This window comes from Babylonia areolata, chromosome 13, assembly GCF_041734735.1.
Source record: "Babylonia areolata isolate BAREFJ2019XMU chromosome 13, ASM4173473v1, whole genome shotgun sequence".
Classification (NCBI taxonomy): Eukaryota; Metazoa; Mollusca; class Gastropoda; order Neogastropoda; family Buccinidae; genus Babylonia; species Babylonia areolata.
In genome coordinates this window covers 4987809-5014313 of record NC_134888.1, presented here as the reverse complement: position 1 = coordinate 5014313, position 26505 = coordinate 4987809, and the positions used below count along the sequence as shown (strand labels likewise).

The 26505-nt window shown below is 41.1% G+C and overlaps 1 protein-coding gene across 1 annotated transcript in view; it reads left to right on the top strand.

Annotated features, from left to right (window-relative positions):
• The window catches only part of LOC143288999 (sodium/hydrogen exchanger 9-like), an 81529-nt gene that overhangs the window by 53923 nt on the left and 1101 nt on the right, over positions 1 to 26505 (top strand). Inside the window, exons 18-20 of the mRNA XM_076597745.1 lie at positions 1316 to 1424; positions 3445 to 3585; positions 9984 to 10047. Coding sequence (XP_076453860.1) covers positions 1316 to 1424; positions 3445 to 3585; positions 9984 to 10043 — 310 coding nt within the window. The 3' untranslated portion in view covers positions 10044 to 10047. The remainder of the gene's footprint in view (positions 1 to 1315; positions 1425 to 3444; positions 3586 to 9983; positions 10048 to 26505) is intronic.

Below are 26505 nucleotides of genomic sequence, written 5' to 3'. Positions count from 1 at the left end.
TCCAACGGGAGACTCCATTATTGTTATTATTATCTTGTTGTTGTTGTTGTTGTTGTCATCCTCTTTGTCATCATTGCAGCCCGTGTCATATCGTTGCTGTTGTCGTCGTCATCGTTGTTGTCGTCTTCATTGTTGTGATCATCGTTGTTGTTGTCATTATCATTGTTGTTATCATCATTGTCATCGTCTTTGTCATCATCGCGGTTCAGTGTCATATCATTGCTGTTGTTGTCGTCGTCGTCATTGTTGTTGTCACCTTTGTTGTTGTCGTAATCATTGTTGTAATCATCGTAGTTGTTGTTATCATCATTGTTGTAATCATTGTTGTTGTTATCATCATTGTCATCGTCTTTGTCATCATCGCAGTTCCGTGTCATATCATTGCTGTTGTTGTCGTCGTCATCGTTGTTGTCGTCTTTGTTGTTGTCTTTATCATTGTTGTAATCATCGTTGTTGTTGTTATCATCATTGTTGTAATCATTGTTGTTGTTATCATCATTGTCATTGTCTTTGTCATCATCACAGTTCCGTGTCATATCATTGCTGTTGTTGTTGTCGTCGTCATTGTTGTCGTCTTTGTTGTTGTCGTAATCATTGTTTTAATCATCGTTGTTGTTGTCATTATCGTTGTTGTTATCATCATTGTCATCGCCTTTGTCATCATCACAGTTCAGTGTTGTATCATTGCTGTTGTTGTCGTCGTCGTCATTGTTGTCGTCTTTGTTGTTGTCGTAATCATTGTTTTAATCATCGTTGTTGTTGTCATTATCGTTGTTGTTATCATCATTGTCATCGTCTTTGTCATCATCACAGTTCAGTGTTGTATCATTGCTGTTGTTGTCATCGTCATCATTGTTGTCGTCTTCGTTGTTGTCTTTATCATTGTTGTAATCATCGTTGTTGTCGTCGTCATAATTGTCATTGTCATTGTCATCATCATAGTGTCATATTGTTGTTGTTGTCATTAACAATGTCATTATCATTGTCGTTAGCATCAGTATCATTATTGTTGTCATTGAGAGAAAGAGAGAGAGTATACTTGTATGTGTGTGTGTGTGTGTGTGTGTGCACACGTGCATGCATGCATGTTTGCGTGCGTGCGTGTTTTATCTCATTTTTATGAAGTGCCAATTGACCTATCTATAGCATATAGATTCACATTGTTTTGATTATTGTTGTTTTTGTTGTTGTTAATATTATTATTATTATTTTTATCATCATCGTAATCATTATTATCATTACTAGCATCATTAGTAATAGTAGTAGTTGTAGTGGTTGTAGTAGTGTCATTATTGTTATACTGTATTGCTTACAGGTTCATGAAGCCACTGCTGACCAACAGTCGGCCGACCTTGATAGACACCTTGCCCAAGTGTTGCCTCCCCTTCGCCAAGCTCTTCACCACGGAGGAACAATTGTCACAGGTACCCCCTGGTCCGCAGACACAGTGCTGAAGGGTGGTAGTAATAATAAGAATAATAAGATGAAGAAGAAGAAGAAGAAGAAGAAGAACGGTAGTAATACGTATGTATGACAGTTGTGTCCAGTTGACAGAACAGCAGAGGAGGCAACTGCTGTCCCGACTGTGTGGGCTAGAATTGGATTGTAGGGGAGAGTGTCTTGCCCCAAGTTACATCCCCACCCAAGAGTGTTTCAGGACAGTCGGCGTTGGGATGATCCCCAAAGCGCCAACTAGCCCCCCCAAGGCTGCAGCACTACTAAAGCCCCCAGTGCAATCTTGCCTCCCAAGTTTGAGATATGTTTTAGGGAACACTTACTTCATCCTCATTGCTTCAGCTAGAGCATATGACGCCAACAAATCTTCAGTTATTTCATTAGCGCGTGTGAGTGTGCTTGAGTGGGTGTGCATTTTTGAGTGAAGAGAAGAGAAGGCGAAAACAGAGAAAGCAGAATTTTCGAGGAATGGAATATGGTTACTGTTGGGGATGAATTTTATTTTGTTTTAGAATGTCCCCCCAAATACTGTAATTCGAAATAAATTGATTCCACATAGATATAAATCACATATGTCAATGTTTGGTTTACGCAATTTATTCAGTGCTGGGAAGAAAACGCAATTTAATCTAAGTAAATTCATAAAACTTTGAAAGGTTGTGCGACTTTTGTTACATCTAAAACATACTTGTCAGTATGTTTTAAGTTTGATTTGTTTTGTTGTAAATCATCATTAGCGCGTGCATGTGTACTTGTGTGGGTGCGCGTTTTTGCGTGTTTCGGAGACATCGTTGGACTGAAGTTGTGATTCAGTGAGTATGTATTGTTATTGTATCCTCCACACCCCAAAAGGGGCAAAAGGATTAAATTTCTTTGAATCTTTGAATCTTTGTTCTTGAGCTTCTTCTTCTGCGTTCACTTGTATGCACACGAGTGGGCTTTTACGTGTATGACCGTTTTTACCCCGCCATGTAGGCAGCCATTCTCCGTTTTCGGGGGTGTGCATGCTGGGTATGTTCTTGTTTTCATAACCCACCGAACGCTGACATGGATTACAGGATCTTTAACGTGCGTATTTGATCTTCTGCTTGCATATACACACGAAGGGGGTTCAGGCACTAGCAGGTCTGCACATATGTTGACCTGGGAGTTCGTAAAAATCTCCACCCCTTTACCCACCAGGTGCCGTCACCGTGATTCGAACCCGGGACCCTCAGATTGACCGTCCAACGCTTTAACCACTCGGCTATTGCGCCCGTCTTGAGCGAGTCGGCTGATTCTGTTCCAGGTCTTGGCTGCTGTTTTCATTTCCTCTCGCACAGTTCCCCTCTGTGTGCACAGTTGTCTTGCCTCTCTTTCTTTTCCCTGGTGGGGCCTGTCTGAGGGCAGCTTAAAGATGAATGATAATAATAATAATAATGATAATAATAATGGTGTTTATATAGTGCTGAATCTTGTGCAGAGACAAATCAAAGCGCTTTCGCACCAATCATTCACACGCATGCGTAACTCTAAAACTGTAGAAACTAAAGACACACGCATGCATAATTCTAAAACTGTAGAAACTAAAGACAAGGAAGAGGCAGGCAAAGGAGGCTATTTTGGGAAGAGGTGGGTTTTAAGGCCAGACTTGAAAGAGCTGTGTGTGGAGACTTGACGAAGCGAAAGAGGAGGTTCATTTCAATCGCAAGGTCCAGAGACAGAGAAAGAACGGCGGCCAACAGTCGAGTATTTGAATCTGGGTATGCGTAAACAGAGTGGATCCGAAGCCGATTGTAGTGAGCGAGATGGAGTGTGTAGAGGTGAAGGCTATTCTTAAATAGAGTTCACATCGCTTTACATGTACAGAAACACACTGACTCTAAATGACTAAACAATTAAAACTTCTTTGTTTGTGGGCTGCAACGCCCACGTTCACTCGGATGTACACGAGTGGGCTTTTATGTGTATGACTGTTTTTACCCTGCCATGTCTGCGGTGTGTGTTCAGGGTGGAGTCCCTGGTGACCACGACTCGGACACGGACATGATCATCGACGACCAGCAGCTGTCCATCGGGGCCCAGAGTGACGCAGCCTCCTTGGAGCAGGGAGCCGCCAGCAACCATCAAGCTGGGCGGAAAGAGATGCAGGTGTGTGTACCTGTGTGTGTGTGTGTGTGTGTGTGTGTGTGCGTGCGTGTGTGTGTGTGTGTACCTGTGTGTGTGTGTGTGTGTGTGTGTGTGTGTGTGTGTGTGTACCTGTGTGTGTGTGTGTGTGTGTGTGTGTGTGTGCGTGTGTGTGTGTGTGTGTGTGTGTGCGTGTGTGTGTGTGTGTGTGTGTGGCCCATGCAAGCTGTGTGAACGCATGTCTTCGTTATGCCTGATTGTTGAGTGGAATACTGCGGAAAGAAATGCACCTTTCTGTGTGTGTGTGTGTGTGTGTGAGTGAACGCATGTCTTAGTTATGCAATATTGCTGAACGAAATGCAGGTATGTACATTGTGTGTGTGTGTGTGTGTGTGTGTGTGTGTGTGTGTGTGGTGTAGCCCTTGTAGACTGTGTAAATGCATGTCTTAGTTATGTGTGATTGTTGAGTGGAATACTGCGGAAAGAAATGCAGGCGTGTGTGTGTGTGTGTGTGTGTGTGTGTGTTGCCCTCGCAGGCTGTGTGAAAGCATGTCTCAGTTAATTGTGTCTATTAAATGTGTGCGTTGTATTATTGCCTTTTTATTATTTGATATATATGTAATCTGTTTACTTTTCCCTAGATTTTCAGTTTTATGCAGTCTGAAGTCGCTGGATAATGCGTGCATTGTATTTTGTCCTTTTTTTTTTAATTATTATTATTATTTGCTATGTTATCTGTATATTTTCCTCTTGATTTTTCGGTTTCATGCAGTCTTAAGTAGCTGGGCAAAGCGTAACATGGGTTATATGAGCTTTGCTGTGTCGGGCGTATGCTTACTATGACTGGGTGTTGTTGTTGGAATGTTGGCAGCATGTTTTTAGACTTTGTTTTCGTTCCGTGGAGGTGATCAGATATCCGGATGTGTCACCTTTTTCGTCGGCAAACCGTGGACAGTTTTCTTTTTTTCAGAGATAATAAAAGTAGTCTTGTATCATGTAATTTTTTGTTTGTGGATAGATCACCTCTTGTGTTTCCGCTGTGACTCTGTGTGTGTGTGTGTGTGTGTGTGTGTGTGTGTGTGTGTGTGTGTGTGTGTGTGGATGCAGACAGAGAAAAGTATTTATTTTTGTCTTTTAGTTTGAATCAGAGTTACGATATGTTGTTATGTTGTTGTTGTTTTTGTTTTTTTTATCATGTGATTGTGAGTTTTTGTTTTGGTTCAGTGTACAGAGGAAATAGATAAAACGAATGTTGTCAGTGTATCGGAACGGGAACGCGAATGATTGTTACGATTATATGGGAATGAAAATACCGTGCGATGTTAAGGAAATTTGACAAAAAAAAAAAAAAAAAAAAGTTTTCATTTCTTGTTTAATTTTGAATGCACACTGTCTGATAAAAAAAAAAAAAAAAAAAAAAATCCATAAAGTTTAGAATGCTAACAGAGTACCAAGCTATAATAAACAAAATAAGTATAGTGTGTTGGTACCAGGTCTACAGGGGAAGTAACCGGGAGTAGAAGGAGTTAAAGATGGAATGTGGGTGAGAGAAGGACACATGGTTGAAGACACAGCAAAGAATAGCTGATGAAAATGAGGTTGACGTAGGGGTGTGTGTGTGTTGTGTGTATGGGTTTGTGTGTGGTGTGTGTAGGTGTGTGTGTGTGTGTATGTGTGTGTGTGTTTATGTGTTGAATGTATAGGTGTTTGTGTAGGTATGTGTGTTTATGTGGTGAATGTACAGATGGGTGTGTGTGTGTGTGTGTGGTGTGTGTGTGTGTGTGTGTGTGTGTGTATGCAAACAGAGAAAAGTATTTATTTTTGTCTTTTAGTTTGAATCAGAGTTAGGATATGTTGTTATGTTGTTGTTGTTTGTTTTTTTTATTGTGTGATTGTGAGTTTTTGTTTTGGTTCGGTGTACAGAGGAAATAGATAAAACGAATGTTGTCAGTGTATCGGAACGGGAACGCGAATGATTGTTACGATTATATGGGAATGAAAATACCGTGCGATGTTTAGGAAATTTGACAAAAAAAAAAAAAAAAAAAAGTTTTCATTTCTTGTTTAATTTTGAATGCACACTGTCTGATAAAAAAAAAAAAAAAAAAAAAAAAATCCATAAAGTTTAGAATGCTAACAGAGTACCAAGCTATAATAAACAAAATAAGTATAGTGTGTTGGTACCAGAATGCTTGTACCAGGTCTACAGGGGAAGTAACCTGGAGTAGAAGGAGTTAAAGATGGAATGTGGGTGAGAGAAGGAGACAGGGCTCAAGACACAGCAAAGAATAGCTGATGAAAATGAGGTTGACGTAGGGGTGTGTGTGTGTTGTGTGTATGGGTTTGTGTGTGGTGTGTGTAGGTGTGTGTGTGTGTATGTGTGTGTGTGTTTATGTGTTGAATGTATAGGTGTTTGTGTAGGTGTGTGTGTTTATGTGGTGAATGTACAGATGGGTGTGTGTGTGTGTGTGTGTGTGTGTGTGTGTGTGAATGTGTTTCTTCTTCCGCGATCGTGGGCTGCAACTCCCACGTTCACTGGTATTTACACGAGTGGGCTTTTACATGTATGACACTTTTTACCTTGCCATGTAGGCAGCCATACTCCGCTTTCAGGGGTGTGCATGGTGGGTATGTTCTTGTTTCCATAACCCACCGATCGCTGACATGGATGACAGGATCTTTAACGTGTGTATTTGATCTTCTGCTTGTGTATACACACAAAGGGGGTTCAGGCACTAGCAGGTCTGCACATACGTTGACCTGGGAGATCGGAAAAATCTCCACCCTTTACCCACCAGGCGCTGTCACCGAGATTCGAACCCAAGACCCTCAGAATAAATGTCCAACGTTTTAACCACTCGGTTATTGCGCCCATTGTTAATGTGTTTAATGTACAGGTGTGTGTGTGTGGGAATGCTTGTGTGTGTGTGTGTGTGTGTGTGTGTGAGGTGAGTACGTGTGTGCATGTGTGTGTGTGTGTTTGGTCATTATATGTCATTAATACTGACTTTTAGAGTTCAATTTTCTTCCACAGAAATAAGGCTGTCAAGGTGCCAAAAGTTTGCATGGACGAGAATTTTTGCTTTCTTGTTGACTCGTTTGTTTACAAGTTTGCTTTCAGTATTGTTTTTTTGTTGGTTTTTTTTATCATTTTTGTATTGACTAATATCTTGAAGGTGATGCCGTGGCTGGATCAGTCAGGTGTTGGGCTTTCTGATCCGGTGTTCACCAGTGTTCGGGGTTCAAAACCCAGTTTCTGCATGGTGTTGTGCCCTTGGGGGGGGGGGGGGAAAGGCTCGTTACTTTGATTTTCCTCCTCACTTCCACTCAGGTGGGAACAGGTAGCTGATTATGATGTGGGAAGGTTTAACGCTCTCCGGACGAAGGAATGCTCACGCATTCCTACACAAAACGTATTCGGATTCGGACGAAGGAATGGAATAGCATTCTCCGAAAGCAAAATTCCATCACGCGCTGTACACGTGATTTTGTGATTAGCCAAGCAGAGTGTGCTATTCTGGGTCACTCCACAATCGAACAGTATGATTGGTCAGCCTGGCATGTGTGGCCCGTCTCGCACACACGCTGACAAAGTCACTGACCGGTCGTCTGCTCGCGTGCCAGCCTGTTAGCAAAGCGGGCTCTTCTCAGAATGTTGTGAAGCGAACAGGGCAGTGGGTTTTAGGGTTGCTGAAGTACTTGAAATGGTACAAACTGAAGGGTCGGACATTGAAGAGGTGGATGATGACAAAGAAGAAAGCGAATTTAATGCAGAATGCGAGCATGGGTATGATGATTCGGGGTGAAAAATTGGCAGTATTTTCTACATATGGCAAAACCGTAAAAATAAGATGAGAAATTTGATTTTTTTTATATGTAATAGCTCAAGTAATAAACCAGTTCTGAAAGTTTCATTTTCTTACTCTGTATTTTGTATTTTTTGTAATTTTTTTCCAAACCCTTACAAATGGACCGTCTGTGGGGAAAAGCAAGGGAGAAAACTTGTCCCGAGTGAGTTAACTCACTCCAGACGATTAGTTCTCTCCCTTGCTTTTCCCTACAGACGACCCATTTGTTAGGGTTAGGAAAAATAAAATCACAAAAAATGCAAAACATGAAGTGACCCCATCTCCTCACGTCGTGTGAACGCCCACCCCTCTCCCTTTTCACTGCTCTCAGAAGCTGAGTCACTTTCAGTACCTTCTTGCTGGTCGCTTTCTTCACTGCAGATACTTTATACAGTGTCTTCATTTTCCTCGTGGATGTCAAAACCTTCAGTTTGAAGTATTTCAATCACTTCAGCAGTGGAAAAAGCTTGCTGTCGTGATCTAGTTTGCTCCAAAAATTTACACTTGTATCGCCTGTGATGCCATTTTCGATACGTATGCAGATTAACTTGTCGTGTGGGGTCCTGAACTCGCTGGCTCGCTGTGGAGTGTGTTGTTACGGAATCGCATGAAGAAAATTTCCGTTCGACCCTTGACACATTCGCAGTGCCCGGTGTAGCTGCAATTGTTATGCTACCCCATGAGGAAAACGTGGAAAAAATTTTTAATCGTTGAAACTGCTATTGTATTTGTATTTGTATTTCTTTTTATCACAACAGATTTCTGTGTGTGAAATTCGGGCTGCTCTCCCCTGGGAGAGTGCGTCGCTACACTACAGCGCCACCCATTTTTTTGGTATTTTTTCCTGCGTGCAGTTTTATTTGTTTTTCCTATCGAAGTGGATTTTTCTACATAGTTTTGCCAGGAACAACACTTTACATGCCATGGGTTCTTTTATGTGCACTAAGTGCATGCTGCACACGGGACCTCGGTTTATCGTCTCATCCGAATGACTAGCGTCCACACCACCACTCCAGGTCTAGTGGAGGGGGAGAAAATATCGGCGGCTGAGCCGTGATTCGAACCAGCGCGCTCAGATTCTCTCGCTTCCTAGGCGGACGCGTTACCTCTAGGCCATCACTCCACGCGTCCGGAATGCTACCTTACGTTGTCCGGAATGCTATAGCGTTCCATCGTCCGGAGTGAGTTAAAACAGCAGGAAGAGAGGGTTGGGCCCTGCCTTTCTGCGGCAAAACCCTAGACTCAGTGGATATGAATTCACTGCTTCTGTGGCCATATAAGGCTGTGAGACATTCAGCTTTTTAACCATCATGTTACCAGCTGTTAGAGGTATGGTCGGGGGTGGGGAGGACGTATGTTGTGTTTTCTGTTCATCCTGGTGAAGGAATGAATGACTGGAGTTGTTGGATGGGTGGATTCTAGTCTCTGGATGAATATGTTGTTGTTGTTGTTGTTGTTGTTGCGACTTTGACATGGTTCTTTTAATAGCATTTGTGTTGTTGTTTTATTTTTGTGCTTGATTTGATGATTAGTTTGGTTTGGGTTTTTTTGTTGTTTTTTTTTAACATAGGAAATTGAATGTCTGTGCCAATATGTTATTATTTTGTTTTGTTGTTGTTTTTCAAAGGCAGAATTCCATAGACCAGAAAAAAAAAAAGAAAAAAGAAATTCACATGTGGAAAATTCATTGCGAATTTTGTGCACAAAGAGAGAAAAAAGAAAAAAAAAGAACTATCCATCCTTTCGCATGAAATGTACCTGCCAGTTTTGATTGAAATCATGGGGCCAGTGCATTCATAGCAAGCAGTCTGATTAAGAAACGAGGGAAGGTTTTTATGCATTCCTGCAAATCTCATCAAACACTGCCTCAATCGAGAAGAAACCTACCCAAAAGACTGGTGAAGTTCACAAGCAAAGTAAAAAAAAAAAATTCGCTCCCTCATGCAAAAGAAAAGCCTCAGAGCGAAATTCATGAGAAATTTGGGGACAACTGATTTACACAGTGACAAAAAAATGTTGATGCAATTTTTCTTCTTTCACTGTGAACTTCGCAAGAGGATTTATTTTCCGTTCGTTTTTCAGGTCTAAGGCATTACACGTTGACTAAAAGGTTGATGTAATTTTTCTTCTTTCACCACGGACTTTGCAAGAGAGAATTTCAGTTTCAGTTTCAGTAGCTCGAGGAGGCGTCACTGCGTTCGGACAAATCCATATTCGCTACACCACATCTGCCAAGCAGATGCCTGACCAGCAGCATAACCCAACGCGCTTTGTCAGGCCGTGAGAAAAAAAAAAAGAAAAAAAAAAGATAACTAACTGACTAACTAAATAAAAAACAAACTAACTAAATAATAATTATTAAAAAAAAAAAAAAAAATTCTTCTTTCACCACGAACTTTGCAAGAAAATTTACTTTCCATCGTTTTTTTTTTTTTTTCGGGTCTGTGGAATTTGACAATTATTTGTAAAATTGTTTGTTGATGTGGCAGAGCCTTGTTTCTGATTTAGTTTGGCCCGCCAGCCGCTGTAATCAGTTGTGTTCTTTGTCATTGGGGTGGTGCGGGGGGTTACCAGCTTGAGGAGCAGGGATACCAGGGTCGGTTTGAATCGGACAGCAGGGCCTTGGTGCCGTAGGGTCGTAAGTGACATGATAACCTCTCTGGCAGTTTGCCCTGCATGGAATTCTCCCCTCCTGTGTGTAAAATGGCTCAGAATAATTATATCCTTCACTCTTCAAGAAGAAGCTTTCCCTGCTCCCCCCCCCCCCCCGGTCCACCCCCTCTCCCTCCTCCTGCCTGCCCTGCCTCTCCCCCTCTGCCCTATCTCCGCTCTGTTATGCTTCAACCAATGCACATTTGGCTGTAATCTGAAATGCCTTGAACTTGTTCTTCTTTGTTCATGGGCTGCAACTCCCACGTTCACTCGTATGTACACGAGTGGGCTTTTACGTGTGTGACTGTTGTTTTTTTTTTTTTAACCCTGCCATGCAGGCAGCCATACTCCGTTTTCGGGGGTGTGCATGCTGGGGTATGGTTTTGTTTCCATAACCCACGGAACGCTGACACGGGATTACAGGATATTTAACGTTCGTATTTGATCTTCTTGTGTATACGCTTGAAGGGGGTTCAGGCACAAGCTGGTCTGCACATACGTTGACCCTGGAGATCAGAAAAATCTCCACCCTTTACCCACCAGGTGCCATTACCGAGATTCGAACCCGGGACCCTCAGATTGATAGTCCAACTGCTGTAACCACTCAGCTATTGTGCCCATCAAATGTCTTGAATAAAGCAGCCGCTGACGGGCGCAATAGCCGAGTGGTTAAAGCGTTGGACTGTCAATATGAGGGTCCCGGGGTTCGAATCACGGTGACGGCGCCTGGTGGGGTAAAGGGTGGAGATTTTTCCGATCTCCCAGGTCAACATATGTGCAGACCTGCTAGTGCCTGAACCCCCTTCGTGTGTATATGCAAGCAGAAGATCAAATACGCACGTTAAAGATCCTGTAATGCATGTCAGCGTTCGGTGGGTTATGGAAACAAGAACATACCCAGCATGCACACCCCCGAAAATGGAGTATGGCTGCCTACATGTCGGGGTAAAAACGGTCATACACGTAAAAGCCCACTTGTGTGCGTACGAGTGAACGCAGAAGAAGAAGAAGAAGAAGCAGCCGCTGCTGTGCTGTGCGTTTCTTGTATCTACTAACATGGCTTTTCCAGTGTTCTTCTCGGTGAGATGGCAGCTTGAATCATTAACGCTAGTTTCTGCCGTACATCTGAAAAAGCCTGGAACAAACCAGACGCCGCGCTGTACTTGTGTGTAACATGACTGGCGGTGTTGCTGTGAGTGGGGTAGTTGCTTGAACCGGTGAAGCTTGTACTCTTTTTCCAAGGAGGATGATCCTCAGTTACTTCTGTCCTGTGCCATTCTTCAGCTAACGTGTGTTGGCTTACTAACGGACTTGTACAGAGGAAAGCCTTTTGGACTTGTCAGCTCCTTTTTTTTTTTTTTTTTTCCTGTCTTGTTTGTTGGGTGTGTACATGTTGTATATGTTAAGTAACCGTAAACGTACCCAGTAACAAAGTGGCCATGTGCCAGGAATCAGTATGTTAATATTTATGTATCTGGATCTATGTATCAGTGTATCTATCTGTATACAGAGAGAGAGAGAGAGAGAGAGAGAGAGATTGTTGATGTGGTTTGTACATGTATTGAACGTGCCAAACATATCCTTACCTCTTTTTATAAATGATTTTGCTGTTCACAGATGCCTAGCCTTGGGTTGCTAGGGAAATTGGAATAGGAGTAAAATATTAAAAAAAAATAGAATCTTGATATTTCATTCTTGTTATCATGATCCGTATCTATCTGTATACAGAGAGAGAGAGAGAGGGAGAGAGAGGGAGAGACATTATTGATGTGGTTTGTACATGTATTGAACATGCCAAACATATCCTTACCTCTTTTTATAAATGATTTTGCTATTCACAAATGCCTAGCCTTGGGTTGCTAGGGAAATTGGAGTAAAAGAGTAAAATATTAAAAAAAAATAAAATCTTGATATTTCAGTCTTGTTATCATGATCCGTTTCGTTTTTGGTGCCCCAGCCAGACTGGAAGTGTTATTTATCATTCTGTTTTTGTTTGTTTGTTTGTTCGTTTGTTGTTTTTCTTTTGATGCCATATAACATCCGTGTCTGCGATTAAGGGAAGTTTCAGTTTCAGTTTCAGTTTCAGTAGCTCAAGGAGGTGTCACTGCGTTCGGACAAATCCAGTTATACGCTACACCACATCTGCCAAGCAGATGCCTGACCAGCAGCGTAACCCAACGCGCTTAGTCAGGCCTTGAGGAAAAAAAAAAGAAAAAAAAAAAAGAAAAAAGAAAAATAAATAACAATTATGATATAAAAAAAAGATAGTAGTAATGAAAATAATGATAAAATAATAATAATAATAATAATAAATAAATAATTAAATAAATAAGACAACAATGATGATAAATAAGCAAGTGAATATAAAACATGAAGACACACATTCACACATACACTTATTAACGATTAAGGGAAAGTTTGCAAGCATTAGAAAGGTAGCACCCTAAAGGGGGAACAAGGCGTAATGTTTACAAGCAGAGCAAACCGGTAGGCCTAGTTTGCATCAGTTTGACATGCTCAGTGTATGTATCACCAAACATGGGAGTTTAATACAAACTCCTCCTTTTTTTTTTACGAGACATTACGTTACGGACGTGACAAGGGCATGCGCACGTGGGGAAGAAAGAATGCAGGAACGGTTGCCCGGCGTAGTGTCGGCAGAGATGATAATGACGCGTGTCGCAGCGTGTGTGTTCCCTCCACTTCCTCCACCTCTCCACGGTTGTTTCAACGTGATGACGTAACCATGCGCAGTAACTCGGTGGCATGCGTCCGAGATCTAGCGATGGCTAGAGTGCTGATTAAAAGAATGATTGTTGATTTGTTGGTACTACTAATATTATTATTATTATTATATTCGTCTTTTTGTTATTTTTGTGTTTGTCTAGTAGTCTTCGATTTACGTTTTTCCACTTTAAGTGACGTTAGATTGTTCGTTCGTTCTTTAGTTTAACGTCTTTTCACTGTAAGTGATATTAGACGAATGCATATTGTTAGATTGTGTGTGTGAGTGTGTGTGTGAGTGTGTGTGTGTTTGTTTGTGTGTGTGTGTGTGTGTGTGTGTGTGTGTGTGTGTGTGTTTTGAATTTTTGTTTTTCTGTGTTGCAAAATTCAGTAGCTGCTGCCGCTGCTATTGTTGTAGTTGATGACGATGGTGATAGTGGTGGTGGTGGTGGTGGCTTGAAATAGATGATGTTGGAGGTGTTCACAGCCCTTCCAGGCATCATCGCAGGCCACCTTTTTGCTCAGGCTGATCTCTACTCTTTGGCTTTCCCACAGATGAACCTGGTATTTAAAACTTGGCTGTGTTTCACTTTTTTTTTCTTTCCGATAAGAAGCGTTATTGTGAGTTGATAACGTCCAGATATGATGTTCAGATATTGTGTGTGCATAGATTGCGTGTACGTATGAGCGTTATTAGTTACTTCTTCTTCTTCTGTGTTCACTCGTATGCACACGAGAGGGCTTTTACGTGTATAACCCTTTTTACCCCGCCATGTAGGCAGCCATACTCCGTTTTCGGGGGTGGGGGTGGGGGGGGGGGGTGCATGCTGGGTATGTTCTTGTTTCCATGACCCACCGAACGCTGACATGGATTACAGGATTTGATCTTTTGCTTGCATATACACTTAAAGGGGGTTCAGGCACTAAGCAGGTCTGCACATATGTTGACCTGGGAGATCGGAAAAAATCTCCACCCTTTACCCACCAGGCGCCGTCACCGTGATTCGAACCCGGGACCCTCAGATTGACAGTCCAACGCTTTAACCACTCGGCTGTTGCGCCCGTCGTTATTTAGTTACAATTGCCAGAACTTCCAGCCCTTCAAACGACAGAACCTTCACCCCAGCGCTGAAGAACTCGACGGTAGGTTGTTAAATTCTAGCGTCTGCTTCTAGAGTGGTGTCGTTATTTTGTGCTCTCTCCTTCAGGTGTTGGCCATGGATGGACTCTCTGGAACGAAGCATTGTTATAGTTGTCGTTGATCAGTTGATGGTGGTGCTGTGGTTTTGTGCTGTGTTTGGAAGTAAGGGGAGCTTGACTTATACCTTGTCATCATCACATTGAAGTTTGTGTGTGGTGTGTGTGTGTGTGTGTGGTGTGTTGTGTGCATTGTGTTGTGTTGTGTGTAGAGGTATGGTGTGGTGTGTGTTTGAATTAATGTGTGTGTGTGTGTGTGTGTGTGTGTGTGTGTGTGTGTGTGTGTGTGTTGTGTTGTGTGCCTTGTGTTGTGTTGTGTGTGTGTGGTATGGTGTGGTGTGTGTTTGAATGAATGTTTGTGTGTGTGTGTGTGTGTGTGTGAGAGTTGAGGGGGGATGGGGGTGGGTTGGGGGGGGGGGGTTGGGGGGTCGGGGGATGGGGGGCCGGGGTGGGGGGGGGGTTAATTTAACTTGTCGTCATCTGATTGTGTGTATTAATTTTGTCATGAAACAGAGTTCTCTATTCACTCTGTTGTTATTGCTTGTTGTTGAAGTCTTCGTTGTGGTGATTCAGATGATGTAGGGGCGATTGACTGTATTGTATTGTGTTCAACAACAGATTTCTCTGTGTGTGAAGTTACTGTACTTGGTAGAAGAAAATAGCATCACACATGGCATAATTGATTTTTTTTTGTTTTTTTTTTTTTTTTTTTTTTTTTGGTCAAAACATATTTTATTCCTTCGGGCACTCTCTGGACCAATCATTTGAGCCATTTTATAACAAATTCCTGGTTTTGCATACTCAGCAGGTGTGGATTTTTTTTTTTTTTTTTTCAGTTTTGTGTCTTATCTTCAGTTCTGTCGAGAATGTTTGGATATTCTGTCTAGTAAGTTTTGTTTATTCTGCATCTGTATGTAAAGAATTTTCCGAGTAACAGTTCTGCTGTTGTTTTTTTTTTTTCAGTTCCAAAGAGTATAAGCTTAATATTGAATTTTAGGTCTGCACAGGTTTGACCAGTTTTCTGTATCGATGCTTTGTAATCTTTTTTTTCCAAAATGAAAGTGAATTATTGCAGTTGTACAGGTAATGATTTACAGTGCCCTTCCGTCTACCACAGAAGTTGCATTTGTCATTATTCACTAATCCCGCGTTTTGTGAGAATTGCATTTGTCACTAAGCTTCTGTGACAGATTCTAATTTGAAACCGTTTTAACTTCACATCTTGTATTTTGCAAATCTTTTTTTCAGTATTGCTTCCCATTCTAACCGCGTGTTTAACTTTTCCTCCCATGTCATAAATGATTTAATGTTAACTTCTTCATTGACATTTTGTAATATTGTTTTGTTCCTTTATTTACACTCACTAGGAGTCGTTTAGATTTTGTGTTAATTTGAGTCTCAGCACTTTTCAATCTGAATGTTATTCTTATTCATATGATATTTAATCGAGTGGATGCAACTTCTATACTCCATAAAATTAATTCTGCAACTGATTTTTTTTGTGTGTGAAAAAGACTAGTACGTTAAGAATGTACCATTTTCATTAATCAGATCTTTAACAAAGAAAATATTTTGTCCTGCCTACTTCTTATTGAAAAAAAAAAAAAAAAATCTTTATGGCCAGTAGTGAATTTTTCATTAAAAAAATATTGGTTCAGCTAATATTTCCCATGTCCTCACTTAACTCTACTTATAAAAACAAAAAACAAAAAACCAACTTAGTGTATGCAGTAAAAAAAACCCATCTCTCCAGAAGGGATTTAGTTTAATGGTTACATTACGTTTTGGACCATAATTGTCCATGATTTTCACCTCAGGACACAAGAGATATCCGCATTATTTTTCAAACTGGAGTCTGAACTAACAGTTTTTTTACACACCTATGACAATTTCAGTGATTGTAGATATGTTCGATATTCAGTATACCTATTCCCCCCCTCCCCCTCATCCGACCCCCCTCTCCGCGCCCCCCCTCCCCCCACCCTGGACCCCCTTTGAAAACTGAACAGAATATTGTCTTCTAATTTTTTCTTTTCTATTATCCAATATAACGCCACCCCCCCCCCCCCCCCCCCCCTTTTGAAAACTGTGAACAGATTATTGTCTCCTAATTTTATCATTTTTATTATCCCACATAAACTCATAACACATCTTTTGCACTGATCCCCCCCCCTCCCCCCCCCTCCCCCCCGACACACACACACACCCACCAGTTATTCCATTTTAATTTTATTTAGTTAGCTTTTGTTTAATTCAATTCCTTCTGATTTTCATTTCTAATTGGTTTTATTTTTGTTTTTGTTTTCATTTTTAATAGTTTGCGTGGTTGTGTGGTTGTGTGTGTGTGTGTGTGTGTGTGTGTGTGTCTGGATGTTCATTATGTAGTTCTCTGCATTGATTATGTTTGTGTTTCAGCTTGAAAGTGACCCACCTTTAGTGAAGTTTTGATCCATTTTTGGTACGGGATTTTTTTTTTTTAGTTCTCAACACCTCCCTTCCCCTTCCTCTGTCCGTCCTTTGTGCAGTGTTTTACTGTAAACTACCTTGTGGAACGCCCACTACCCGCTGAATGCCCACCCCCCTAATTTTGGGTCAGAAAGTGTGCATAGGTTTAAAATAGCTTGGCCTCTTGGCGACTTTACATCGATGGTACCCTGTGGACTGCTGGCACTGGGACTGCAAGAGACGAACCTGTGGGGGTAGGGTTAGGGGAGGGGGGGGGGATTGGAATGAGTGGCGTGGGAGTAATGCCACTAAAAAGGTGCAGATGATGGGGTCAGCAAAACCCTCCCCCCCCAAAAAAAAACAACAACAAAAAAAACAACCCCCAAAGAACCTTGTAAACGCTCACTCCGCACTTTAATATATAAAAACAACAACAACAAAAACTTCAAGAAAATCATCATGAGCTTAACCCTTTGACCGCCAAGCTTGCATTGATGCACAGGCATGGTGGAGGAGGACCCATGTCACTGCAAGGTGACCATTCAATTGGTCTGTTGTCCATGAACCTACTGCTCTTAATGTTCGGGTGGTAGGATAGGCCGTGTTTCCTATACATCGCAGGGGAGGTGGGGGGTGGAGGGGGTGGGGGTGGGGGAATCCCCAGCTATTCTTAGCCACTGTCTTTTATGTGTTTATACCACAAGAGACCAAGCCCAACACTCGGCTTATATCACAGATTGACATAAGTTTACATTTGGGCCAACAGCAAAGTGAGAGCTGTATTATCAGTGGTTTCTCCAGTCAACGGGAAACCATTTACAGCTTAGTCTTTTTGTGAAGGACTATGACTCTCAAACTAGGAGGCAAAATTGCGCTGGCTCTTAGTGCTGCAGCCTTGTGGGCTAGTTGGCCTTTGGGAACCATCCCCAACGCCGACTGTCCTAAAACCCTCTTGGCCGAGAGTGGGGATGTACTTGGGCAAGACACTCTCCACTATAATCAAATTCAAATTCTAGCCCAAATAGTCAGGAACAGCAGTTGCCACCTCTGCTGTTCTGATGGTCATAGTCGGACACGACTGACTATCATATATATATACCTCAAGAGGAATTTTGTACTCTAAATTGACTGGCGGTGAAAGGGTTAATAACAGTTTGGATTGCTGTTTGTAATCTTGCTGTTTTGGAAAGCGGCGCGGATTTAGATCTGGAAGTGAAAGAATAGAACGGCCTGCTGGAGATGAGAGGATGAGAGTGAGTGAGAGCATGACGGCACTCGGTGACGCAGTGTCTTGTCTCAGTCACCAGGTGTTCTGTTTCTCACTCGCAGCCCAGCCCAGCCCAGCCCAGCCAGCGTCCTGTGGTGAAACGAAGGGAAGGGAAGGGAAGGGAACAACGGTCTCCTGTAAAGGGCGTAAAGTATCCAGAAAACTCACGCACGCAACGCCCCACAAACGTTAGGTGTGAAGCTGTGTGCAAAGTTTCAGTGGGTTTAGGGGGGGTGTGGGGGCGGGGTGGAGGGTGGGGGGTATGGGCAGTGACAAGGTAGTCTACGGTATTTGTGTGGAGTGGTGTGTGTCGATGTTTTTTTTTTTTTGCTTTTTTTTTCCATTTTCTATTCTTTACGGTATTTCTGTGGAGTGGTGTGTGTGTCTATGTTGTTTTTTTTGTTTTTTTTTCCATCATTTTTTTTTTCTTTATGGTATTTCTGTGGAGTGGTGTGTGCCTATGTTGTTTTTTGTTTTTGTTTTTTTCCCCATCATTTTCTTTTCTTTACGGTATTTCTGTGGAGTGGTGTGTGTGCCTATGTTTTTGGGAGTTTTTTTATCATTTTTTTTTTCGTTTCGGTATTTCTGTGGAGTGGTGTGTGCCTATGTTGTTTTTTGTTTTTGTTTTTTTCCCATCATTTTCTTTTCTTTACGGTATTTCTGTGGAGTGGTGTGTACCTATGTTTTTGGTTGTTTTTTTTTTAAATCTTTTTTTTTTCCTTTATGGTATTTCTGTGGAGTGGTGTGTGCCTATAGTTCTATACAGTATTTCTGTGGAGTGGTGTGTGCCTATAGTTCTGTACAGTATTTCTGTACAGTGGTGTGTGCCTATAGTTCTGTACAGTATTTCTGTGGAGTGGTGTGTGCCTATAGTTCTGTACAGTATTTCTGTGGAGTGGTGTGTGCCTATAGTTCTGTACAGTATTTCTGTGGAGTGGTGTGTGCCTATAGTTCTTTTCAGTAGTTCTATACAGTATTTCTGTGGAGTGGTGTGTGCCTATAGTTCTGTACAGTATTTCTGTGAAGTGTGTGTGTGTGCCTGTGGTTTTACAGTATTTCGGTAAAGTGTAATGTGCCTATGTGTTTTCTTTTAATTTTTTTTTTTTTACAGTATTTCTATGGAGTGTTATGTGCCTGTGTATTTTTTATTTATTTATTTATTTTTTTATTCATGCGAGTATTGTCAAATTCAAAATAGCATGTCAAGAAATCCAGTATCAGAGCTGTGCAGTTTGTGACCTTCATCATGTTCATGCCAGCTGCCAGGTGTTGGCATCTGTCAGTCAGTGTCAGTCTGAATATAATAATTTGCGTGTGAACTTTTAGATATTTTGCAGACTTGTTGAAGATACCCTGAGGTTACTGTGTGAAAAATTTTCAGTGAATTCGATTTCTCTGTCACTGAGAAAATACTTGTCAAAAAGTGGTTCACTTTTTTTTTGGGGGGGGGGACAACCGTTATATGTATGATAGTCGTGTTTGACTATGACCATCAGAACAGCAGAGGAGGTAACTGCTGTCCCTACTCTCTGGGCTAGAATTTGATTATAGTGGAGAGTATCTAATATATCTCTGTCTATATATATATAGATATATTAGTATATATATATATATGATTGTATTAACATATTTACCTTAACATGAAACAGGTGTTTGAAAGTGGCATGGCGGAACAGAGTTGACAGGGCATTGTGCCTTTTTTCGCACACTTCACCACTGAAAACGGATTAGTTAGCATGCCATGAGCTTGGCAGTGTGTTTTCTTTGTTTTCACCTTTGATTATGTTATCCGATGACAAGTTTTTATGAATGTTGACTTGAATATTGATCGAAGCTTGCTTGGAGGTGTGTGTGTGTGTGTGTGTTTGTGTGTGTGTGTGTGTGTGTTGCTCAGTTCAGTTTTCTCTCTCTCTCTCTCTCTGTGTGTGTGTGTGTGTGTGTGTGTTTTAGATAAGTGAAGACCTTTAGATAAAATTTTATGGGATGGATTTTTTTTTCTTTTTTTTCTTCTTCTTTTTGTGTGTGTGTGTGTGTGTGTGTGTGTGCAGTTTGTTTGAAATTGTGGTTGGGGAATGGGGGGAGGTGGTGGTGGTGTGGCTGGTTTAGTTGGTATATCTCTCTCTCACTTTAGTATTACTATTATTTATTCGTTATTATCATAATTTTTTTAATATTTATTATCATTTTTATTTTTTTTGATATTTTTTAAGAACTACAAAAATGTTTTTTGTAAGATTTTGGCTTTAACATCCAAGTAAACCCCCCCCAAAAAAACAACAACAACAACAACAACAAAAAACCCAGCAAAAAACAAAACAAGCAAACCAACAAATGAAGAATCCCCTCCAAAACAACAACAACAACAAAAACCCCAAAACAAACAAAACAAAGCCCCCCCCCCCCCCCCCCCCCCCAAAAAAAAAAAGAATACCCAAAACCCCCAGAAAAAAATCCACCCCAAAACAGAACAAACAAACATTACGTCCAAATAGAATGAATTGTTGAGGAAGTGGTACTTTGCATCATTCACTTTCATATAGCTTGTATGTATATATATATATGTGTGTGTGTGTGTGTGTGTGTGTGCGCGCATGTGCATGTTTGCATGCATGTATGTATGCAGATATATTATGTCTTTATTCATTTATCTAAATATTTATTCATTTATTCATTTGTTTATTCAGTGTTGGGAGAACTTCTTTGTTTTTGTGGCATAGTAATGGCTTTGGTTTATGATCTGTTTTGCTTACTGACTGAACAGACTAAAAAAAAAAAAGTTATGAAAGATTGGCAGAGACTGTGGATGACTTTTTTTTTTCATCCTTTAGTAAAGAACATTGCACAGTGTTGTGTGGAATGTGTTTCTGACGCATGTATATGTGTGTGCGTGTGTGTGCCTAATAACTGTTGACACCCTTCAGTGTGTTTAGTTTGATTTTTTGTTGTTGTTTTGTTTTTTTGTTTTTTTTTATTTACAGATGGACGATGTTGCCATATGAGGTAGTGTCACCTGAACTCTTCTGTGCTTTTTGTTCCCTCCCCTTCATCTGTCTTTTCAAAAAAAGCAAAAACAAACCAGCAACGTCTTGTTTGTTTATCTGTTTTCAATATGTTTCGGCTGGAGTGCCGTTGTGGGTCTGTGCTTCAAATGTCAGCCTCTTGCTCTTGTAATGTATGATAGTCTTGTCCAAGTATGGCCGTCAGAACAGCTGAGGAGGCAACAACAGCAGCTGTCCTGACTATCCGGGCTGGAATTTTGATTGTAGCGGAGAGCGTCTTTGCCCCAAGTTACATCCCCCTACTCTCTTGGTCAAAGAGGGCATTAAGACAGTTGGCGTTGGGGATGGTCCCCCTAATTAAGGTCAACGAACCCTGAAAACTGCAACATTAAGCTCCAGTGTAATGTAATCCTGCCTAATCCTAGTTTGAGAGTCGTAGTCCGTCACTAAAGTTTTAAGCTGTAAATGATTTCCCGTTGCAGTAGAAAAAAAAAAAAAAAAAAAAATCATTGATTATTGAGCTCTCACTTTACTGTTGGCCCAGCTGTGAACTTTATGTCAGTCTGTGAATGATAATATGCTTTATACCGATGATTTTTATGGTATGAGTAATGAAGAGAGGTGGTGGTGTGTGTGTGTGTGTGGAGGGGTGGAGGTGGGGGTGGGGGCGGTAGGGGGATGGGAGGGGAGTGAGTGTGGGGGGGTGGGGCGTGGGGGGGTAGGTTAAGGAGCGACTGCTCTTTTCCAGTCTCTGCACTGCGCCAAAGTTTTGACAAAAAGCGCTGAGAGTATACGTTCATGAAGCAGAGGCTGATTTTTGTTGACACACCTGTTCACACACACACCTGGCCTGGCAAATTGTATCTTTCTCCTTCGTGGTGTGCTTTTGGGGCGCTTTGTGTTTGGAAGTGAAGGTAATGCACAGTATGGTATTGTCCTTCTTGATCGAAAACGTGTGTGCTGTAAACTACCTTGTGAAACACCTACACCCTGTGTTTGGAAGGGAAGGTACGCAAAGTATGGTATGGTATTGTCCTTCTTGATCGAAAACTTGTGCTGTAAACTAGCTTGTAAACGCCTACCCCCCCACCCCCACCCACCCCCGGTTATGGATAAAAATCTCTGTATAACTATAAGGTAAAATTCCTTGTAAACGCCCTGCAGTTTCCTCCCCTACCTCCACCCCCCCCCCCTTCCCCACTCCCTGTTTAGGATAAAAAAAATCTCTGCATAAGGTAAAATACTTTATAACCACCCTACCTGTTTTGGGAAAAAAAATATGTGGAAAAGGTAAAAATATCTTGTAAAAACCCACCTGCCCTGTGTTGGGTAAAAATCTGTGCATAAGGTAAAGAATACCTTGGAGTATGGCTGCCAACATGGCGGGATATTTTAACAAAAACGGCCATACACATCAAATGTTGCATGTCCGTCTAAGTGTGCGTGTGTGTGTGCATGCCTGAAACCTGATTGAATGACACAGGAAATGAATGATGAGCGCCCAGTGTGGCAGCCCCCCATCATTCGGCTCTACCCAGGTAGGCGGCCTGTTGTGCAAATGACCCCCATGTTTGTAAAGCGCTTAGAGCTTGGTCTCCGACCGAGGATAGGCGCTGTATAAGTATCCGTATCATATCATCATTTGTGTAAAGTGGGGGTGGGGAATACAGGATAGTTCACAGCACTTTTCTTTTCTTTCTTTTTTGATTCACTTGTGTAAACAAAGTGAGTCTATGTTTTAACCCGGTGTTCGGTTGTCTGTGTGTGTGTGTGTGTGTGTCTGTCTGTGTGTGGTATACTTTAACATTGACATTTTCTCTGCAAATACTTTGTCAGTCGACACCAAATTAGGCATAGGTAGGAAAAGTTCAGTTCTTTCCAGTCATCTTGTTTAAAACAATATTGCACCTCTGGGATGGGCACAAAAAAAAAAAAGAAAAAAGAAAAAGAAAAAAAGAAGCCTAATTATATGCAAATTGCATTTACTGTTCATATTTTTTGTATTCTCTAAACTTGGCACTTTGATCTGATATTCTGACCCAACAACAAGAGCAGTCCTTATTATCATTTTATGTTCAAACAGGAACTTCTTTTGCTAAGCATGGAAGTTTTATTTATTTTGCAAACGTTTTTGGTGCAGATAGTAAAAAAGTGGAAATTACTCTGTAATTAATGCTAGGGGACTTAATTTGCTTTAAACTGATCTTTCTCATCTTAAACATTACATTTTGAAATTATACGCAATACATATCACAAGTGAGTCTTGAAGGCCTTGCCTCTCTTGTTATTATATGTTTTTCCTCTCTCTCTTTTCTGCACAGTGTGTTGATGAGCGGTGGCTCCTGGTTTGTTTTGCTGCTTCACATTTTTCTTGGGACTGTGTCGCTTTTAGTTTTTGTTTCTGGAAAAGTTTTGATTTGAAGCTGCTTTTGGACACACGCTTGTTGTTTAACCGTCTGACTTCTTGAGCCTCAGTGGAACTGGGTTAGGGTGGCATGAATTGATTGATGAGTGCAGTTGACTTGCTTTTTTTTTTTTTTTGCTGAGCTGAGGAAGGGGGTGGTGGAATGAATAAGATTTGTATTTGTATTTGTATTTCTTTTTATCACAACAGATTTCTCTGTGTGAAATTCGGGCTGCTGTCCCCAGGGAGAGCGCGTCGCCATACTACAGCGCCACCCGTTTTTTTTTGTATTTTTTCCTGTGTGCAGTTTTATTTGTTTTCCCTATTGAAGTGGATTTTTCTACAGAATTTTGCCAGGAACAACCCTTTTGTTGCCGTGGGTTCTTTTACGTGCGCTAAGTGCATGCTAGCACACGGGACCTCGGTTTATCGTCTCATCCGAATGACCAGCGTCTAGTCCCACCACTCAAGGTCTAGTGGAGGGGGAGAAAATTTCGTGGGCTGTGCCGTGATTCGAACCAGCGCGCTCAGATTCTCTGGCTTCCTAGGCGGACGCGTTACCTCTAGGCCGTCACTCCACACTTATGCTTATCTCCCATCACTGTGTCAGTGAGGCCTAAACGGGACACACTGATCTGTCAGCTTTGTCGGTCACGGGCAATGGTCCTTGACTGACAAAGCATGTTGGGTCAGGCAGCTGCTTTAGCAGATGTGGTGTGTAGCTTGTATTGATTTGTCCGAACGCAGTGGTGTGGTGGTGGTGTGTCCATCGAGATCGATGATGACCATCGTTGTCATCCAGATGGGGGATGGGGGGAGGGTGGTGGTGGGGTGGGGGGAAGGATGCTCATGAGTCTATCTGTGAGTGCGCAGATGGCTGAATAGTCCAATCTGCGCACGAAATGTTCGCTGACAGTTGGGGCAGACAAAGACAGGCATATCATTGTCAGGGAGCTTGTTTGCCCGTGACTTTCTGGCCTGCCTCTTCTGAACAGCTGCAGCAGTCCTGTTGGCCTCGCACAACTTGGCGCCTTTGTGCACAGCAGCGCGCCATTTGTTACGGTCCACTGCAGATTCCTCCCAGGAGTCAGGGTTGATATCAAACGCTTTCAGAGAGACTTTCAGAGTATCTCTGAAGCGCTTCTTCTGACCTCTGTGTGATCTCTTCCCTTGTTGCAGCTCGCCATAGAAGAGCCTTTTGGGCAGTGACGCCTCCTTGAGTAATTGAACTGAAGTATTTGGACTGTTTGTTTGTCTTTCTTCTTTCCTCTTCTTCTTCTTGGGGATTTGCATCATGTTTGTTGAGGCAAAGTCCCAACATTTTGGGAGATGACAAAATGAAGTAGTTGCACTTTGAATTCACAGCATGCTGATTTCTGTTTGTTTGTTTGTTTGCTGTTTTGTTTTTGTTTTTTGTTTTTTACCTAGGCTTGGCAGTGTAGGGGTTAAAGGCAGTCTTGGTTATGTGTGATTATTTAATGGAGCATTTTGTTAGGCATGTGTGAATTGCATTTGATTATTTCAATTCTGTAATCGGCTTATTTCCCTTTGTTTATTTTTCGTTTATTTTTTTTTTTTTTTTTTTTTTCAATTGGATTAGTTTTATTCAAGAAATAAAAGTCTTTTTTAAAAATTTTTATGGGGAATTTGGATAGATATAATTTCCTGTGGGAGCTTATGCTGTATTGGTTTAGTATGTGTTTATGAATTTGTATTTTTATTGAGTAATCAAACTGTGCGTCTGTTCTGTGGATGCCTGAACGAAATGTTAACTTTTGATATTTTCCCTTTTTTTTTTTTTTTTTTACCGGGGAAACATGTCAACAATTTCTTGGTTAAAGAAAGATAATAATTTTTTTTAAATTTTTTTTAAAAAATTTTTTATATATCTTGTGTGATGATAAATGGTGAAGGTTCAGAGTTTTTCCTGTGCTGCGGGAAGCATGATAGCTAATGCTTGCTGTGGTGGGGGTCAGGGGGAGAGGGGGGGGGCTGCTAAAAAAAAAAAAAAAAGCTAATGATTGGTGACTTTTGTGTTTGGAACTGTGGAGCGGTCTTTGCTTTTCTCTGCTTTCTCTGTCTTTGCCTGTCTCTTTCTTGTACTCATCTTGGACCTTAATGCTTTTGACATTTGAGAGAGTACACACACTGTGAACAAACACACAGCAACTCATGCATGCACGCACACACGCGCGCGCACACACACACACACACACACGCACATGCACATGCACACGCACACACAAAATAGGATAACAGTAAAACACATGCGCAGACCAAGTCCGAGACGACACTGCGTATGTGTGAACGTGTGTGTGTGTGTGTGTGTGTGTTTGTGTGTGCAAGCATGCATGCATGCTAGCATGTGTGTGTGTAAGCATGCATGCATGCTAGCATGTGTGTGTGTGTGTGTGTGTGTGTGGTGTATGGCACTATATATGCGTAAATACACAAAGTTGATTTTTATTTTTACTGTTAACAATCCATTTTTCCCTGAACTTTCACCTTGCTTCCGTAAAACAAAAAAAACAAAAAACAAAAAAAAGGAAGGCGAAAGAAAATTGATGCTTGAAAACATGTTTTATCTTTTTCATAATGGATAGCAGTAACACTCACTGTGCTAATATGTTTAGGCTTACCAGTTTTAAAAAACATCAGCACGCTGTCACATGTGAGAGAAATAAAGTGGAAGAAGATAAAGAGGGTGTTGTGGATGTACTTTTGCCAAGTAATCATTCATAGCTAAGATTATCTTTCTGTAAAATTCCTCTAATGAATGTTTGGTTGCTTTTTTTTTTCTGCGTTGGAATCTATGCATCCTTGGAAGAAATGGACACGTGTATGTTTTTTTGGGTTTTTTTTCTGTTAAAAAAACCATCTGTGTAAATGGCAATTCAAGAACTGTAATAAACATTAAGTTATAATGTTTTTTTTTTGTTTTTTTTTAACTTTTAAAATTTTTTTTCCAAAAAACATGTATACAATACAGAGAATAGTATGAAACAAACAATATAAAATGAACAGTAGCATCTTCCACTACAGAGAGAAAGATAAAACAAAACAGACTAAACAAGGCAAAAGAAATCTGTAACAACATCAACAACAAAAAAAGAAAAAAGAAAAAAAAAGGGGGAAGATTTGTCCAATCATTCAATCAGTCAATGTTTACACATTAATGATTGTAGTAATCATGATGATTTAAGATGACATTAATAATAAATAGCCTGGGACCAGTTGTAACATAGCAACAGCATCAATTGTGTCAATAGTAATGGTATCTAGGGTAAGGCGAAAGCGAGTGGTGGCATTATAATATCATAATAATAAGGAGCATGAGTATATACCACTTCTGCATTATTGGAAAAGAAAGCTTGTAGTTAATCACATTGTAAAGACAGCAAATGTTAT